At 41.4% G+C, this 20,392-nt stretch overlaps 1 protein-coding gene across 1 annotated transcript; it reads right to left on the bottom strand.

Annotated features, from left to right (window-relative positions):
- Positions 1 to 614: 614 nt before the first annotated feature.
- Positions 615 to 12,230, bottom strand: LOC139911165 (uncharacterized). The gene is made up of 9 exons (XM_071898682.2): positions 12,103 to 12,230; positions 11,923 to 11,941; positions 11,305 to 11,727; positions 10,942 to 11,020; positions 7,747 to 7,892; positions 6,282 to 6,791; positions 1,824 to 1,973; positions 1,283 to 1,413; positions 615 to 783 (listed from the first exon to the last, which is right to left on the bottom strand). Exons 1-9 carry the CDS (start codon positions 12,228 to 12,230, stop codon positions 615 to 617), a joined length of 1,755 nt encoding a protein of 584 aa, XP_071754783.2.
- Between the last annotated feature and the right edge of the window lie 8,162 nt (positions 12,231 to 20,392).

Below are 20,392 nucleotides of genomic sequence, written 5' to 3'. Positions count from 1 at the left end.
CAGTCAGTGGATTTTTTTCTTCTATAACAACTTCATTTATAACTGGAATGTTTGCAACAAAATCATGTTGAATTTTTTTTTGTGTTCTCATATCTCATTTCAGATAAGTTTGTCTTTTCCTACAGATGTGTATTTTCAATCACTTTGAGTCCACGAGAAAGCACTATACCAAAAAATGTATGTCATTATTATAAGTTGTAGTAATTCTTCACTAAGTCAAACAAATGTACATTTAATTAAAGGCTATTACTGAATAACAAGAGGACAATTACTGTGTCTTTAATATCTGTCATACTTTAGCATAGATTCCTACACTGATCTAGCCCTGGTTACACTTTAGATCTGGGCATACCTGTCAACACATTATCATTCATAACCAATCAGTAGATCAACACACTACAAAATTTGGACAGCAATTGATCATTGCATTCAGATTTTAGGAGTCCTTCAATCCACACTGTCATAGTCACCATGATGCCAGCTACAAACAGAAAAAGACCACATTGTCATTGGGAGGGAAGCCACTGTACTAAATCACCATGTATATGACAATAGAAATATACAGAATATAGATTGTGGACACCTTACCATTGGTATTGCCACTGAAGTAGTATCTATGCCTCTGATTCATTCGGCCCCACATCAGCAGTGTTCTTCAGAAGCCATCGGTCCTTGTGTTGAGCGTGCCCAAAGCCCTCATCATAGTTCCCTTTCCTTCTGAACAGCTGCTGGTAGTGAAATATGCAGTAGAACTCCCCATAGAGAGGTGTGTAACTGTACATGCTACAATAGAGCACACTTTGTCAGTTACACTACCAAATGACTTCAGGATCTACATAGACAAAAGGCTATTCTTTTTTTAGTTTACTAACTAGTTTATTCTTTTTTTCATGTTGCATTATTCAAAAATTAGAAGCACATCTCAGACTTAAAAAGGACCACAATGGAAATTGTTTAAATTGTTTTTAAATCAATCAATCAATCAATCAATCAATCAATCAATCAATCAATCAATCAATCAATCAATCAATCAATCAATCCTAACAATATTAACAAATAAGTGGATCTTTGGTAAACATTAGGTCTACAGCAGTCATTGTGTCATTATCTATTCAGTAAATCTACAAAATCGATCAGTTTACTATGAATTTTATTCAAAATGTATTATTTTGTTTCTTGACTTGAGATTTTTGCATTGGCAAGAAAATTTATCAATGAATGATGAACAAAGAAAGATCAATAATTGCAGGTGATTTTTATGTAGAATATTCTAATATCTCACCTTAACTTTTTCTTGCACTGCTTACAGCAGAAACAAGTTTTGTGAAAAATGTATTTGTCTGCAGTAATTTTCTCCATTGGATAAACTGGCTTCAAGCAAGCTGAACACATATCTTGACAAGATGGTTGAAACTGATGGGAAGAGTGAGAGTGAGGGCTTAGTTTGGTATAAAACAATGACAACAATAACTGTAAATAACAACAAACATAAAGGCCAAAAGGAAAACCAATAATCTGTATTTAATTTCAAATCCAGTCAAAAAGTACAATACAACCTAAAAAAAACACACATCATCAGGATAAACTGAAAGCAAATAATAACCAAAATATTTAATTCTAAGCAAATTGAATACAAGACAACTTCTTAGTACATCAAAAACATTGCCAGCACATAGCTATTAAATCACTGTTATTGTAAGATTTCTCAGTAAAAAAATAGTTTGTCTCCCAGTACACTATGTTCAAAATTAGGGTTTCTGATTGATGGGCAGCTGGACTTCTGGATATGTGGTGACCTGATATGTGGCCGGACTGGTCACTACCTGACCTGTAGATGATGTCATGGTTTCTGGCTGAGTAGTGACAACAGTGGAGGTTTTGGAGGAGTAAAACCGGTTGCCAAAGTTATCTGTCCTCTCATAGTTCTCTGTGACTGTTTTGGTGCCAATGATGCCGTTCCCCTCGGGGTCAGTCTGTACCTCAAGCACACTGAGCTCACGTTTGGGGTTAAGTGGGCTATTCGGAGAGTAAGACGATTGCTTTTGACCTCCTTTTCTGGGGTCTCTCTTTTTGCTTTGAGCAGCGCTGTTGCATTTCAGCGTCTTTGTCGTCCGAAATTTCTCCTCTGTCTTTGGGCTGCGCTGACAGGTGGAGCATGCTGTGGTCTCTGGTGGCAGCGACTGTGTTTTATCTTTCTTTCTAGCACCTGATTGGATGGAGATAAAGGCAGGTGAGGATGGAGGACTTGCTCGCGGTTTTCCAGAAGGTACTTCAAATCCTGCACGCTGGCCAACTGGCAGACCCGTGTCTCTCTGTGTGTTAGGGCTTTCCTGTGCCTGTGGTGTTTTAGTTCTGCTTGACCCAATGCTAATTTTCCTAATATTACCAGAGGATGGGGATCCTTGCACTGTCCCTAAGGACTCTTTGAACAGGCCAGACAGACCAGTGATATCTGAGTCCGATTTCAAAGTAGAGACAGAGTAAAGAGCCTTCTTTATGGCTTCCTCTATGTCCATAAGTCTGGCTAAGGTCTGCTCTTTTAGGTTCATGATTTCCTCACTGGCTCTCTCAAGATCTCCAAAAACATGTGCCATTGAGGTGTCGTCTTTGCATAACGGTGACTTCTCAACTCTCTGTTCCACCTTTGCCTGTTTTTGTTTCTTTTCTTTGGGGTTGACAACCCAGCCCGGGACAGTCTCAAATATTGTCCTCAGGGAGCTTACATCAACCGTGCTTGTGTCCTGTTCAATTTCTTCAACTGTGGTGAGAATGTTCTGCAGTTCCTCTTGTTTTCGCAAATTGTCAAAAATTTCCATGGCTGCTGTTATGTTCCCTCTCATGATCTCATCCATGTGAACAGACAGCCTCTGTCTGCGTTCATCTTCTGTCTCAATTTTTACTTTCTTTTCCCTCATTACAACTTTGCTTTCTTGTTTCAGGTCTTCTTTGTGTTTATTGTTTTCAATAGTTTGTCCATGGTTGTTTGGTTTATTGTATGATGGACCAGTGAGAATTTGTTGTGGTTCCGCATCCACATGTGTGAGAATAGTTGAATTATTATCTCCAGATGTGTGTTTGAGGTTTTTGTTGGCATTCTGGGCAATTCTTACTCTTTTTGGCTTTATAGGGGCATTCTTTACTGAAACCTTTTTACCTCCAAACTTCTGACATGCTTCATGAAAATCTACATGGCTCTCATCGGTCTCATTTCCATTCTCCTTGACTGAGTCATTCTGGGGACATTTCTCTCCTGCTGTGGCATTCATCTCCTCTGGCTGATTAACAATATTCTCATCCACAAAGGTGGAAATATCACTTGTTCCTCTGCCCGGGGTGACCTTTGAACCCTGTGCTTGATGGTTTCCTTGAATTTCCTGAGACATCTGGATGGCTTCACCAACTAGCTCATTTGTTTCATGTTTTTCAGGATCCAGTAATCTTGGCCTTGACTCTGGAGCACTGTCTGTTTTGGACAGGCCTTTCTTATGCACATCTTCATATGACATTGGTGTTGTTGGTAATGGTTGAGTGGGTTTCTCTTCTTTCAATTGTTTTTTCATTTCAGTTGTCATAGTATTAGTTTGGGTTGTCTCAAGATTCTCTGTGTTGGTTGATTGATTATCTGTACGTTTCACCTTCAAATACTCAGGTTTAGGAGGGATGGCTGGTTTTGGACCAACAGGCCTTCTGCCTTTCTCTGAGGAAACGCTTGTGGCTGGTTTATTTGGGGTTTGACCTGGGCTGGGTGGATCTGCATTTGCTGCACTCAGCTCTTCAGTGGCCATCTGTCCCTCTTGTCTGAAAGTTACATGGGGAGCTGATTTAGATTCAGTCACAGGGCAAAACTGCTCCTCAGCGGGCTTTTGAACAGACACTGCATCCACGATTTTAGATCTTTCTTTGTGAGATTTGGAAGAGTTCCTGTATATCATAGCTGCTCTGAAATCCCCTTTAGTGACATTAATGTTGGATCTCTCCAGGGAATCCAAGGCTGCTTGAAGATTACCCTGTACAACATCTTCCGTATCTTCTTGCTGTGGTGTTGTTACAGAACTCTGTAAAGACATCATAGCAGCTTTTACGTGTTGTTTCTGGACAACCTCTGTGCCCAGTTGACCCTCTGCACCACAGGCCTCAGTAGTTTGTTTTTCTTCCGAATCAATGTTCGCACGGCATGTTGCTGTGTTCTCGTGTTGGCTTTCTGATTTATGTTCTGAGGTGATGGAGGAGGCTGAAGAGGGTGCTTTCAACATTCGTTCGGTGCATGTCTTTTCTTTTTGCGCGTTTTCTTGAGGTAATCCTGCTCCCGCTTTAGGGTTTTTCACAGTCTTAACATCACTTTCTATTACAGAGGCTATTTGTTCCTTTGTAAATCCTTGACTAGATAACTGCTGTTTTTCTTGTGATGCATGATGAAAAGTTTTGGCCTCCGTTGTGGCCTGTTGGAGGCTATGGATTGCAGCTTGGAGGTTAGAGATTTCATGTTCGTCATCTACCACCTCAACTAACTCAGCCTGGTGGACCATGTCATTGTCCTGTGACTCAAGATATAGATACGACCCCTGTGGAGCAACTTTAACATCACATGCTTTTTCTTGTGCTTGACTGCCACACTCACTGAAGTTGTTCTTTACCTGTCCACGTGGGAAAACCCTGCTGTCACATTCTTTAGAAGACTCCCTCTTTCCAAGTGGCATATTTTGACATCTGAGTGAAGGAGAAATCTTGGCAGAATGGACATGTTCATCACGAATCATTTGCTCTGGTTGGACTTGGCTTTGATCTGCAGAGAAAATGCTTTTCAGTCTCTTCACATCCACTGGGGCCCACTCTGAAGTACTCTCCTCTGCCTGATGACCTTCTTGTTCATGATGTGTCTCCATGCTGCCTCCAGCCACAGTTTGAGGGAGGTTAGGAGATAATTCTTGTTCTTGCACTGTGGGCTCAGCCTGAAGAGTTTTCAAATACTCCAAATCTCCCTTTTCAATGCAACTCCTGAACAGTTTCACATTCCCCTTTACTGTGACTTCGGGTCTGATTGATCCTGGGCAGGTTTGGTCTTGAGTGGTTGCCAGAAGGCAGCTTATGGTTGACTTAACATCCCCCTTTCTTAGTTCTTTATTTTCTGTTTTATTAACACCTATTTCACATTCTGGTTCATCAGGCTCCACATCACGGCCTTGTGGGGGACAGTAACTTTTCACATCTCCTTCAGCATACTTGTAGAGAGAGTAAACAATGACTTCAGCACATCTATTCACATCTTCCTGAATTATCACTCCTTTCCTCAGAGAGTTGTCTTGAGTGAGAATATCCTCAATGAGCTGAAGTACATTGGCAGTTTTAAACTCTGCATCTTGGTTGGGAGAGAAATGATGCTGGTGGACAGATAGGCCTATGTTCACCATAGTTGCCTCCACATTTCCTTGATTATCCTCCTTTAGGTAAATAACCTGAGGCTTTAGGTTTGCTCGTGGTAGCAACTGAAGTATGAAGTTCTGTGCACCGCCTTCAGCCACCTCATCATATTTTATCTTCGGCCCACTCTGGGATAGGATGTATTTAGCCTTTTTAGCAATCATTGTCTCATTCACCTCAATGATTGATCCATCTGAATGTATGGCGCTAAAGTGATAGAGAGAATTCAATGTTTCGTTTATGGTCTCCACCATAGTCTCCATTTCTTCCTTGTTTTGGTGCCTGATTTTATCAAATGGCATTGATTCAAACAGCTGCGCTCTGTTTTTGACATTAGCTGTCAGAATGTCCTCAACCACCCCGCTGTCTACTGCTGGGCCACCATAGGGTGAGGTATTGTTTTGGGCCTTTTCTCTATGCACGCCGTCTCTCTCTATGTTTGTTGAGATAAAAGGGTTGTTCTGGAAAAGAGCTGCACTCGTTTTGATTATTTCACCTTCTGAATTAGGAAGGCTTGTAGCCTGATTCTCAAAGACTGCTTTACCAGTAGAGACCCCTCTCCTATATTCCTGATTTTCAGAAAACTCATGTTCAGTGCTTGAACCAACAGCATGAACACATGGCCCTTGCTTATGGGACTGTTCTGTCAAATCAAGACTTTTGATGCATGCGCTGCTTTTGTTTTCACTGTGTAGATTCTGTTCGCTGCACATCTCAAACTCCTGTTTTCGTTTTTGGACTGCCCCTGTCTCATCCTCAGAAATAACAACTTTGCCCTGGAACTTAATATCTGGACTTGACCTAGAGGTATCCACAGACTGACTTTCAAACATCCTCCTTGTAGACTGAACATCTATTCTAACCATCTCCTCCTCACGCTCTGCGTTAAGATCCGGACTGGAACTGAGCCTTTCGACAGCCTCTGTGATCCCTTTAACACTCTCCCATGGCTGCTCAAACAAAGCTGATGTTCTATTAACATCCCCTCTTTCCACTGTTCCCTCTGCCATGTGCATCTTTGGGGTGTGGGGATCCACTTTGTTGCTCAGTGCACAGTTCTCAAATATCCAGCGCCTGGAGAGGACCTCTCCCTCATATCCAGTTTCGGCAGCTGTCAGCCCACTCTCTGAGCTCAGAACTTCAGCAAGCTCCTCATCCACAACTTCATCCAGCATCTTCAGCTCTGGGTGAGTATGCTTGAGGAGCCTTCTCAGCTCACATTTTTGCCGCTGTTGGTATAGCATTTCTTTGGAAGGTTGCGATGGCATGGAGGGCTGGGAGTGCACCCCAGAGATGTTTCCTGTTCCTGGCTGATGTCTGGCTGAAGGAGGTGGAAGGAGATCATCTTTCATTTGTTGGGAGTCTTCTGCCATCTTAGGTGAAGAACAAAGTAACATTCTCATCATTGTGCCCTTTGTAATAGAAATTAGCTATCCAATGAAAATCGGGCTCAAAACGAGCAATCATGCTTACAGGAATCAGAGCCACATGTTACCTTCTGAATCAGGCCAGCAAGCACTCCACATGCCAAGTGTCATTGGGTTAGCTGAACTCCAAAACAACCAGCAAATGTACTCAAATCCAAAGCAACCACAATGATAAATCACATTTCAGACAAAGCATGTACATTGAATGGCATCCATTTTCATTGACATGTTATTGCAACACTTCAAAGAAAACTGGTTATCATATTTTTATTCTTGAACTATATTATACGTATGACATTTATGTTATTGTGACAACATGAATCAAAAACACACCTAAGAATAATACTAATCACACATCTTATTGTGCAAAAAATATGGTTAAATTCTACCTTACCTTGGTTAGTTTTACTCTTTTCCCAGATTCAGATGATTGTTCTTGTGCCTGGAAGGACACAATCATTACCTCAGGTAACATGGAAATCATAAACAAACAATGTCATCCTGAACTTGGCATAAGTTGGAAACCTCTAGCCTGATTTTTGTTTTATCAGTAACCATACATTTGTAATAGCCACTTCTATGAATGCCTTTGCATGTCTGTATTTTGAAACCTTGTGATTCAACACCCAAAGCAAAAAGAGCACAGAACAACAACATATTGTCACTGCTCAAATGCTTTCATAGCTCACTTGATCTGTTCTGCTCTAAGACATTCTGCTTGTTATCATATCTCTGATCTAATGCTGATAAGAAGGGTATACATTAACATATTGATAAGTGTTTGACAACCTTCATCATAATATAGTTGGACCTTCACATTGTGCCAGCCTGATTCCCTAATCTACCAGGACCCAGCACTAGACTATACATAACATAAGGTGATGAGGAGACAGATGTTTACTGGTTTCAAAAGGCTGCCTGTTGGTTCTGCAGGTGCCACCTTTGACAGATAGAGAGCAGACATAGCTTTGACCGAGACAGGCAGTTTCTCCTTGGCTTGGATGAAGGAGCTGTCTCTGAAGTCTGCGATCGACCTCCTCTTATCATCTGCAGAGATATCAGACAGAGCAGTTGTAAGATATTAGAGTAGGGTTTTGAATCTCTAATGCTTTATGACACAAGGTGTAATGTGTACTGCTTACTGCTTAATTGACTGTGATCAAAACTCCAAGGTTGTAATATAAATGCGCCGTCACATTCTCCCACATGGGATATGAGGTAAAGACACAGTGCACTCCATAATTTAGTCCCACTTTGCTGACTGGTCTAGATTAACTGCCATAAAATTTTGTGTAGTTCACACCAAACACAAAAGGCAGCTGCCTCACGTCAAAAAACAAAACAGTATTTTAGGAGACTGTGACTGAGAAACAGCACTGAGCTTGACCAAATGAACGGTTCCATCTAAGCAGAACATGAAAACAGCATTTAAACAACTATAATACTAGACTAGGCTAATTAGGCTACTGTGTGCACATTCACATCAGTAAAATGTCTGGTAATTGTTACAAATTTCCTGTCAATTGTCATAACACTTTCTAAGCTGATCTTTAACAGCTGCCAGGAAGGCAAGCTATAAATGTACCACTTGTGGAGGAGCGTGACTGACACCTGACTCCACTGACACACATAGATTTAAGAGGATATGCAAGTCACTTCAGCTACGGTCGACTAAGCACAGATAGCAAAGGTAAACACACATATGCCTTTTAATTGTTTATAGAAGTAGTAACTTAACAGATGACTGTCAACGTGTATATCAGAAAGACTTGGCAAAACAGACAATGTGCAGTGTAAACCGAGTGTAAACCTTCTAGAAACTGTCTAGGAAGGGGTTTTGGTGAATTTTGGCTGCGTCATTTAAGCCGCCACCAAGTGATTGCCAAGCCTCGTTCATACAAAAGCTCAATATTTCAAGACTCACATAAATGTTATACTTAATTTGATTTTAGCAAACTATTTACCCATAATATATAACATTAGATACATCAATTATTAAGATGTAATATAACTATGAGTCAGCAGTGCAAGTCTTCAAGTGTAACAGCAAGCCATATACACATGCAGGTAAGCCTGTATGTACACAACAGACACATAAATGATTCTCTAAGTTGCCCTTTTTGGTTACAACCTAAAGACAGACGAAATACAAATCTGTACTCACAGAGGTTAACAGCTCCCAATCCCTTGTGTCTTGTCTGTCTTCTTATCTTGACGCAAAGCTGTGTGAATGTATCTGGGTCTAATTAACTGTGGGTCTGTATCTGGATATTAAGCTCTATATTGTAGAAGCCCCTGTCGCTCTTCCTCGCTCCCTCTCTCTGTCTGCCACTGCCTTTCCAGTCATTCTGCCGCTGCCTTTCCAGTCATTCCTGCTCTAGTGACAGCTGACCCTTTCACCCCCGCACTCATGCAGGACTTGGAGCATGCTGGCTATTTCTGTCCTATTCTGGAGTGGCCTACTATGCCCACATCAGGTTGAGTCAATCACGGCTCCGTGCGCAGTCACTGTCCTAATAACTTCCTCTTCTTCTCGCCTTCCACCTCTTCCCTTTCATCCATCTACCCTCCGCAGGTCAGGGCTTCCCCCCACTACGATATATCAGGGAATGTTTACCAGTGGAGCTGGCCTCTTGTCTGGGATTTTTCAGTGGCATGAGAATTCAGACACTCAATTTGATTGACATGAGAAACCAAAAACGTTTACCCTGCTTCTCAATTTCCATTGTGGTGGATCAAAAACAAACAAAAAAAGCAATAAAAATGTGTATCAGGGGATTTTGATACTGTTATCGTTGTCTCCACTCCAACAATCCCACATCCATTGGTCTATAGAGAGTGTGAACCTTGTTTTAAGCATCAGAAAAACATCCGCTTTAAGCATCAGAAAGAGGGCTATTATGGTTCACTAGAGCCTCACAGCTCTGAGCAGGGTGGTGGATCTCCTGCTTTTTTTTTTTTTTTATGCAGCTGTCATTCTAATGTCTTCAACTTGAGTGACACTGTCCTTTGCACTATATCTAACTTCCTGGCTGGTCTTATCATCTGATATTTGTCCCTGAGGTATATATTGTGTTATTATGACAAAAGTTTTATTACATTGTCTTATCATAATCTTATCATAAACATATCATTTATTATGTGTTTTTATTGTGTTTTTGCAACGATAGTATTTGTCCTTATATGACTGACTGACTGACATTGTTGAAACACGCATCCGCGACTTCCCATACATAGGTAATCTGTGGCGCGTCACCACAATATCAGCATGGCTGCCACAAAATAAAAAGTTGGTATGTATAGAAGTTGATCTAAATCGATCTCTAATGTTAATTAATCCTATTGAAATTATTTGCACTGAGTCTACTATGTGTAGATTCAGAGCCCTCCAATCCATTTTCCATGCCCCTTTTTCTGCCACAGCGGCTGTTTTAGGGCACAGGGCATTGCTCAAGAGCCTGAAAATGTTGCCTTACGTCTCATTGACTTGCAATAGGGAGGAAGTAGGCCTATCTTGTGGAACCTACATGAAAAGAAGGTCTGGTAACATTTATGGACAGAAAGTCATGGGTCAAATGTTTCAGTTCCTGACAGACAATGTTCCCTGCAGGCTGCATTCACAGTCCGGTATGAACTTATTGTAAACCCTGTCTGCCAATCAAATCGCCCTCACAGGACACTAAAGATTTTGAACCAAATGAGCTGCGATCAGTTCCACTATGCCTGAGACCAAACATTTCCAGCTGCTCCAGTGAGAGACGCGTCCTGTGACCTTAGAAACGCAGGACCTCACTCGTACCATGTGGAATTACTCTGAAATGACTGAGGTGTGTCTGACGGATGTGCCCACCACCACCACTCCCCAAGTCATTACACTACACACACTTTGAACCTTCATTCATTCATTTCCTTTACCCGCATATTCCTTTTCAAGGTCAGAGGGGGCTGGAGTGCATCCCAGCATGCACTGGGCAGAGGACAGAGCAACACCCTGGACAGGTTACCACTCCATCATGTGGCACACTTTGAACACCAGCTCTGAATATATGACTAATGTATTTGATCTTGAAGAAAGAAAGTGTTGTTGGGTACTCACCAGCTTGGACGGCTGCAATTTTTTCAAAATCAATACCGCCTATTGTTTTTCTCCTCTCTATCCAGGTCTGATTCACCACCTAGAGAGAGACAATACTCTTGGATTAAAAAATGTCACTGCGACTAAGAGGTAGAAGTTGAATTAACACAATAGGCATTTAAAACCAATGACAAACATATCACCCATTCATTGACAATATATAGTCTTGAGTCTCGTTTCTAGCTTTGGAAGTAACTTCTCAGTGTTGAATTCAGGTTTGGTGGCTATTGGTGGCCATTACAACATACAATATGTTATTATTATTATTATTATTTGAATTTTGTGCTATTCCCCTTTAAGCAGTTCCAGTGGTGGCCATTTTACCTTTAGAGTCACCTCATCTTCTTCTGCATCAGCTTTAGCATCACTAGCCGGAGCAGCAGCAGCAGCAGGTGTTTGGGCCTTCTGCTCCTCTGCAGGGGACTTTCTCTCCTCAACCTCTCCATTCACTCCTGGCATTATGTCAGCTGCCTTGGTAGGCGGAGTGTGGCTTGCAGCTCTGAAACTGCTCTTCAGCTCTTGCGGTGTGCCAACCTTTGACTCAAACAGAGTCTTCAGGGCCCCTATGGACCCAGCGCTGCCTTGTAAGCTCCCCATGGACTTACTGCGGCTCAAATTGGTCTTGGGCTGAGACCGTTCCTTCTCATCATTTCTCCTCAACAGAGACTCCAGTTTACTCTCTGGTTCACTCTCCAACTGGCCACTCACATGCAGAGATGGTGTGGTGGTTGTAGAGTGCAGGATTATCTAACAGTGACACAAAGAAACCCTGTTTGCCTGCAACTGCATTGATTGTTTTATCCACACCAAAAATGCCCTGTGTCTGGATTGTGCCAGTAGCTAAAAATGTCATAATGTAGAGTTAGAGGTTACCTCTTGTTGCACCTGGTTTAGCTTTGGTTCAACATAGTTTGTTGAAATGACTTCAATGGATGTGCTTACCTCCACTGTGGTTTGATATCTGTTACATGTGCAAACGTCATATTAATAACATTAATAATCTACAAACATGCTAATTAAGATGGATAGATAGATAGATAGATAATGTATGTAATGATATAAAAGTTGGTCTGTGATGATTAGTTGTTGTTATACATCTACAGAGAATAATGATTTTCTCACCTAGCAACAAGCTGGGACACAGATGCTCTGCTGTCCCTAAGCCCTGCCTCTGTCCAGATGGGCTTGTCACATGATGAGGGGACACTCCTCAGAGACTGGGTGCGCCTCAGGTTACTCTTCCATTCCATGGCCAATCAATTCACAGCAGTACTCAATATGTGGTTGACCCAATATCACCTGGTGTGTGTGAGAGGATAATCAATGAGATGGTCCTAGGGCTCATTACAGAACATTTTCTATTCAGAGGAACAGCGGGAACAAGAGCTCATGTAGTCCGTATGTTCTCTAAGTCGCACAATGACCGAAAGATTTTAAGAGATAATCATAACATCTTAAACAGCAACACAAAACAATGAAATAAGTACTACATCTAGAGATAAAAACGAATAAAAGCCTATGTGTTGGGTAAGCAAGGCATTTGATTTCATGCAACTATTTTTAAATAGAATTGTTACCGTACAGATGTCTGTCAGTGTCTTTTCCCTGTGACAATCAGAAGCACTTCCGCTTCTGATCACAAGACTTGCACAAGTTGTGAAGCATTTGGGATCAAAGTCCTTTTTACCTTCCTCATTAAAGCTGACTGTGTGAAAGTGATCTATGGGAATGCCAATGAAAGGCAAATATGGCAAACATCAGGAAACAAATCTTTAATGCTGGTCAATAAAAGAACAGAAAGTCACCGTGACCGCTTCTGCTGGGATTACATAATATTCAGCCTATTATAACCTGCATTCTTCTAAGATACAGTGATTATATAAATTCAGACATCATTTTGCCTCCAACCCCCCCCCTACTGTATATCAAGCATCTGTTGTCCTTATCTTATGGAAATCCTTGGTGGTGTTTGATATCAAGTTAACCTCCAAAGCTCAGATGTAAGCAGTTAAGATAAATTGAGATAAGATGATTTAATAATCCTGAGGGGAAACATTATAGCCTAGATAAAAGTACAACAAAGAGAACATATTGAAAATTAAAGATACCGTTTTACAGTGACACGCTGACTATTGACAGATTTACTGATTTACAAACTTACAGTCCATTGCAAAAGCTTCTAAGCAGATCATGCACATCAAGTACATTGTTGCCTATCCACATGATTAGATTTACAGATGTGCAAGTGTGCATTACTAGCTATTCACATTATCAGATTTACAGATTGTGGTACAGAGTGTAGTTTACAGTGTGGAAACTGTGTTTTATGTAGTAAATTCTCTTTTTTGTGTGCTATTGGAGGGTCAGCTGCAGAGACCCTAGAGGTGGCATAGATTCAGTGTCTTGCTCAAGGACACTTCAGCAGGGTGGATGCTCGCTGGCACAGAGGCTTGAGCCGGGTTGAAGGGCGGTCCCACTAGCCACTAGACCATCCTGCTGCTTTAAATGCCACCGATTACCTATTCCTTTAAAAAGTTTGTTTGTCGTTTGTCATTTGTTTCAGTTTTGTGCTCCCAATCATTTTGTAAGCGTAGGTGTCACTTTTTTAAAAGGTGGTGCATGTAGCATTTTAACATCAATGAATCATTAGCACATTAATTTAACATCAATAAATCATTAGCACATTAATTTAACATCAATAAATCATTAGCACATTCATTGGAGACACTACCATAAACAAACAAGACCATTGTTAAGTACAGTGACAGCCTCTCCTGACCTCCACACTGCATATTACATTGTATGCCACCAGGGTGGATTTCGCAGGAAATCTGCTGCATTGCTTTACAGCACAAAGAGAGATTGCTTTATGGCACAAAACAGGAAGATGACCGCTGTTCTTCCAGCGCAAACAGACCTAAAGCTTTCAGAGCTTCTCACAATGGCAGATGGTGGAATGAATAAAAGGCCTGGAAAGGTCACTTCCAACACGTTCATCCTTTATTGTAAATCAAAAGAGAAAACAAACGTATGCGGAGCAACACCAGGGAGAGGGAGGGGGACAAGTAACATCCTCTTTGTAACAGGAAGCGATGGGGTTTATGGGAAATGTGATCTTACTTTTGAGACACATTAGCACACACAAAACCAGCATGAGATAGAGACTACCAGTCTTTTCCACCAATCGTTTCCACCATGGTCTGATTTGTTTACAGTAATTATACCTGGAACAAACTTCCAGAAAATCTGAGGTCTGCCTCCACTTTAGAATCTTTTAAATCAGGGCTTAAAACTTTTCTGGTCGCCAGGGCTTTTTAAGAAATCTAGGGCAACACTCATCTGCACTGTAATATTTATTTATTTCTATCTTTTATATTCTTTCTCTTTATATTCTTTTAAATGTGATTTTAATGCACTTTTCACTTTTCTAATCTTCTTGCACTGTCTTTTTATCTATGTCTTTATTTTTATTTTATTTATGTAAAGCACTTTGAATTGCCGTTGTGTATGAAATGTGCTATATAAATAAACTTGCCTTGCCCTGCCTGGGTACTACAGTTAATTTGACAATGATATGAAAATGATGATGATGAAAATTATATGATGTGTAAAACATGTAGCACCTTTAAATTGTATATTTCATTCTGGAGTGAAGCTATTCCTTTTTACAGCTTCTCTACATGGTTTCTGGTGTGGAACCCAGGCAAAAATCTTTGAATGTTCTTTAATTAGAATACAACTGGCTGAGATTCAATGGTCCCAGACAGCTAGGAGCAAGTGTTACGGAAGTCTGTCTCCACCCAGGAATTCCAAGCCCTTCTGACCCCCGGGGTCAAGTAGGAGCAGGGGGAATCTCTTGACCTCGTTGACAACATTGACACCAACACTGACCCCAACCAGATACCCCCTGACACATGCTGTAGCAAAACTGCATCAAGTGGTATAATTTATGCTCTACTGCTGTGATTCTCAACCTTTTTCATATCAAGGACCCCTAATTTAGTCCACATTTGAGCCACGGACCCCCATTTGATTTCTCTGGAACACAAATCTGAGAATATTTTTGTTGTTCGATATGATTTTGTACAGAATTCCATGACTATCTGTATTGTAGGTAGAGAGATAACAGTGAAACTTTGATCAAAACAGTCATTCTTCTACATTCTCTGATTGTGTTAACTTCTTGTAAATGAAATAATGATGAAGTTTAACATCAATTTGCTGGGGACCCCCTGGAACCCCCTCAAGGACCCCTGGTGGTCCCCGGACCCCACGTTGAGAACCACTGCTCTACTGAACAGTGCATTCTCAAAGTTAAAATATTACCATGAAGTGAATATACAGTACTAAGCATGGCATGAGACATGGTTCTGATGTCCCAGGACATTGCTGTATCAGACACATAACAGTTAGCCTCGCAAGCCAGGCAAGTCTCAAGAAATAATGGTCATTATTTTTTCAGGTTGCTACTGTGTGTACACCTACAGTGAATGTGCTTCTTCCTTTTAGGAAATGTGAGGAGGGTTTGATAATATTGCCACCTTGTGGTTAAATATCTCTCCTACATTAAAACCACAGAGAGGCCTGGTGGAGGAACAGTACATTGCCACAGCAGATAAAGAGCTAAAAAAAATTCTGAATTTGACAAGCATGGGCTATTTTATAAGTTACTGTGTAAACTAGTTTGACATACCACGAGCTAAGCTTTGAAATCACCACAACCTGTATAAATCCCCCCAGGAATGTACTTAATCTTTGCAGTGTGTTCTTTACTGGAGATTCCCTCTATTTTACACAGTTGTAAAATACAGTAGAGCGTTGAGGCAGTGGAACCTTTAGTCAGCGGCACACACGATTCATATTCACTCTCTTTTGACTTCCTTTCTGTTAATCAGTCCTCAGACAAAGAGAGAGCAACAGCAGCAGCACACATCCCTGGGGCAAAATGAGAGATTGTGCCTCCCTCCCTGTCTCCCTCCTCCACCCCTCCTCTGACTACTACCCCCATCCCTCCCTTCAAAAACCACTCGTGTCTCTGTCTCAGAGGCATCGGGGAGATGAAAGGGAATACGCGATGCACAGCCTTTGACTGTGAACTCTGCAGTGTTATTAGGGGGAATTTACTGGTCCTCGTCTGCCTCTTAAACACACTTGCTCACACTAGCCGGCTGTTTAGAGGGAGGATCTGTGGCTGATTGGAAGGGGGTTGAAATAGTCCCACTCCATGACTCACGCATGACTGACTAAGGGCCGGGAAGACAAATGCACCGACACAAGACTAACTGTCTATCTCCTTGTCTGTGAATGCGTTTTCTATGTGAACATGCCTTTCTGGAATTGAGTAGCAACAACTGTGGGATTGGCCTTTCACATTGTTTATGGAAAACGTCAACAACTAAAGATGTCCAGAAGGGGGCGATAAAGACCATGACAGCTCAAGACTGTCGCCACAGGAGGGTTATTTGGGAGCAGGGGGGCTATTCAAGGCCAAACTGGGTTACTTACGTGCACCAAAATGACCCAGAAAGTGAAACAGACAGACTGCAATCTAGATAGTTTGATGATTAAAGAGTTTAGAAAGATAAGGTAAGTATAGAGTAATCATCTTGGGTTAGTGACAGATATAGGCATAAATCAAAGACAATAACATCAAATGATGTAGGACAAATCTGTCTAATCATATATCTTTCTGTATCATAATGCATTAAATTTCCATAAGCCGTCTTACTCGTTCTGCATTAAATGACTTGGACTCTTTTCTCAAAATGCCTTGCTTCCACACAGCCGTCCACATGACATACAGACCAATGTGGGTTCTGCGGTACACTTCCCAGTGTGTGATATACGTGCACTGTTAGGCGTAAGTGTCACACAGACAGAAGGCCATTGGTCATGAGGTTGTCTGGGCGATATGCATTCTGCGTGATACAGGGCTGGCGCAGAGTGTGTGAGTCAACAGTGGTGTGTGTGATTCATGCTGCTCCTACTAGTGATGCTGCCCAATATGTAATTGAGGTAGTTGGCGTTCATTCAGAGCCTTGTGGGAAAAGCAGACTTGTCATTTCTGAATGTGGGAGGAAACCTTTTACCATTAATCTGATATTTTAAATCCAAATAGGCTATATGTGAAAAAGTGTTAAGTTGATCATTAAATTACTTAATTTTGTTGCTATCAGATAATGCTAATGACAAAGCCAGAAATGCACTGGAAGTACCAGGCAGTGTCAAACTACCTTGACACGTCTGCTCCGAACTTCGTTCCATTTAGGAGTGCCAACAAACGACCAACATGGTTGATTTTTTAAGTTCTCTGGAGCCACTGTGACCAAGGACCTTATAGCCTATTTAGAGGCAAATGAATGCAATATCTATCCGTTTGCTAAGTCTTAAGACTTTTCATCATCCATAAAGTAGGACACTAGGATCATTAGCGAACATATCAGGTATTTCACAATATGCATTATTTTCCCTTATTGTGTCCTCCATGGCACGTTGGCCGATTGCCAATTGCAAAATATTGAGGATGCATGAGATGGTAACTTGGCTGGCAAGAATGAATGGGAAGCCCCAAGATTAGCTAGAAAGACACATCACATCCAAACTAGCTGGCACAAATAAACTGCGCTATAGTCTATAGTACAGAGCTGGCAATCAATTGATGATTGAAACAGCTGGGGAAATGAACATCTGTGGGTTTTAATTGATTGTGCGATCTCAAGTACACAAACAATCTCAAACTGTGAAGATGTTCTCTGTGTCTGCGTCCTTGAAAAGTTTATTATGTCCAAGAAAACTTAAAGAACATTCTGCACAAGGACACAAGTATCAACTTGGAATTCATGGTATTGCTAATGATATGATAATGATATTGATTCACAGCAGGTGCTGCATGTGAAGGGCTCAGAGACACTTGGCCTACTTGATACCCTTTGACAAACATCAGCAATAGAATAACGTTGAACAGTTGGATGACATGGAAAAAAACCCTCTTCCAGAACCACTTCTAGCTGTACAGAAGCATCAGACGAGGCATGTCATGTCTTGTCATGTCTGGTGCATTTAAGCCTTAAAGGTTGCTACATATAATGATAATGCCAAAAGCAAGAAAAGGCTATCAAAATGTCTGAGGATGACAGTGGTGATGATGCAAATGATAATGATGATGACAATGATGATAATGATGTTAATGGCAATGATGAGGACATTGATAATGATGACAATTTTGTCGTATTAAAATCACTTCTGTCTCAGCAGTGAAGACAGCGATATCAGTCTTGATATTGAAAAAAATGAAATTTTGCTTTTTGTATTTAAACAGCATTTCATACTATAGTGATATTGTTATAACAGATCAGATTAACAGCATTAACTTTGCACATTACGCCATAGGTTAGTTAGCCTACACGTTTTCTATTGTTTCATACATTTGAGGATATCCTGCAGACCTGCCTGTGTCTTGTCCCCACTGCCACTCTTTAAATCCATCTGCTCCTGATTGCTACTGGCTAGCTCTTCACTCTTCCTGTCCCTAGAGAAAAGTGAGGAGGAGGAGGTGGTGGAAGAAGAGAGAGAATAAGAGGAAGGGGAATAAAAGGAAGGAGAGAAAGGTGTATATTTTTATGAAGCTGAGTCAAAATTTGTAGTAAAGTAACTAAAGGCTTGGCAAGAGACCAAGGTTTTGAAAGGATCACCGAGCCCACTGAGCTTATATTTTACATTTACATAAATTTAGGTATTTAGTTGATGGTCTTATCCAGAGTTACTTACAGTATCACTCTGGAAAAAAAGAAAGAAAAAAGCATGAATTCCTAGATCACCAAAATTACCAGCAGCCAATAGTAAACGTGCACAGTGCTTTGATAATACTCCTGTGACCATGGAGTGAAAATGTAAGAGAGAAGTGCTAGGAAAATAAGAGAAATAAGAGCTAAGGAGAGAGATAGAAGTTTTTGCTCTGTTGTCAAGGAAACTAAATTGTTTGGTGGTTGTTTTTCCAGACCCACTGTAATAATCTATTGACTTTGAGGTGGAGAAGGATGCTAATTAGGCTGTAATGTATTCTGGCAGATTGCATCCATACATTACATGTGCTCTAGAGTATGTAACATCAGAATGAGGCTTGAAGACGTAGCAGTTCACCCAGGCTGTCTCAGTGTACATCATGTTTTTAACAACAGCGAGGGAAACGGAACAAAAGTGAAGTTGTGTTTGATCAAAGTGTTTCTCAGAGACCATTCTGCACTCAGTCGAGGAACTCAGAAGGAATCTATGTGTCATTAGGAAAGTGTATTCTTTCCAAAACGTTCAGAGACACACTCTCAGCTTATTCCAACACATGGCTATGATTTGTGGGAACAGTTGTCCCTCCCTCCTTCCTAAGGAGAACACGGGTAGTGGTTAGAAGTACATTGTGCATCTCTATTCTCTCTCCCTGTGTCCTGCCTGTTTTTCTGCAGGTGTGTGTGTGCTGTGTGTAGTGCCTGAGGAACGTGCTCTGGTACAGCTGAGAGGGAGGGGCTATAATGTAGCCCCTCCCCTTTCTGTCAATGTGAAGCAGAGAGACAGGGCCCCAAGCTCCTCCCACCTCATTGTAGCCTTGCACAGGCAGGGAGCGCTTGGGGCAAGCCTAACTGCATGTGTTTGTGTGTCAGTGTGAGTGCACGTTTCACACGTGTGACCACCGTGGAGGCAGCCGGAGCTCTAAGCCGCTTTGCGGGGCTTAGGAGGGCAGCCGCTCGCTGGCTACTCAAAGGGTTGTGTTTGCTAAATGCCTAGAGGGGGTGACGGCATAGCTGAGCACTGGAGCATGGTGCCCAGGGTTTCACATAACAATGCTGGGTCAGGGGCTGCCCACAGAGGCACAGCACTGAACTGTACATGGTCACAAACACTGCTCTTGTTCAGCAGTCAATGAAACTGACAGTATTTATCCTCCCTTGCCTGATTAACCAAGAAAATGCTGCATGTCATTGATGAAGAATATTCTTTGTTAGTGGATGCAATTAATTTGATACATTTTGTCCATTTGCATATATTTAAATGTTGCTTTTGTTGTATTTTGTGCCCAGATCTGATAAAACGAAACTAGTGCATGGGAAAGCAGGTTAAACTCTGCAGTGGCACGGTTTCACAACTTACTTTGGTCATGGATGATTAATTGTCATGCAGATGTATATTTAAAAAAAACACTCTCTCACACACACACACACACACACACACACACACGCACGCACGCACACACACACATACACGCACACATGCATGCACACAAAGCCTGTGAGGAGTGTGTCTTGGACTTTGTGTTCAGTGCTGTTGATATCACACACAAGCACACTCTCCCTCCCTCTAGATTCAGTCCATGTTGAGAGCTGGAATATCAGGTTTCCTGTCTGTGTGCACAGTGTGTACTCAC

The sequence above is a fragment of the Centroberyx gerrardi genome, chromosome 22 (assembly GCF_048128805.1).
Source record: "Centroberyx gerrardi isolate f3 chromosome 22, fCenGer3.hap1.cur.20231027, whole genome shotgun sequence".
NCBI lineage: Eukaryota > Metazoa > Chordata > Actinopteri > Beryciformes > Berycidae > Centroberyx > Centroberyx gerrardi.
The sequence above is the reverse complement of the archived record's forward strand: the minus strand, read 5'-3'. Positions and strand labels throughout refer to the sequence as shown.

What these genes read in the sequence shown, in the direction of transcription:
- LOC139911165 (XM_071898682.2), bottom strand. Translation starts at nt 12,230, where the DNA reads ATGGAATGGAAGAGTAACCTGAGGCGCACCCAGTCTCTGAGGAGTGTC. An exon ending in CAGGCAGCCTTTTGAAACCA is followed by an intron (nt 6,792 to 7,746) that starts GTAAACATCTGT and finishes TCTTCACCTAAG; the next exon opens with ATGGCAGAAGACTCCCAACA. An exon ending in CAGAGCGTGAGGAGGAGATG is followed by an intron (nt 1,974 to 6,281) that starts GTTAGAATAGAT and finishes CTTGAGGTACAG; the next exon opens with ACTGACCCCGAGGGGAACGG.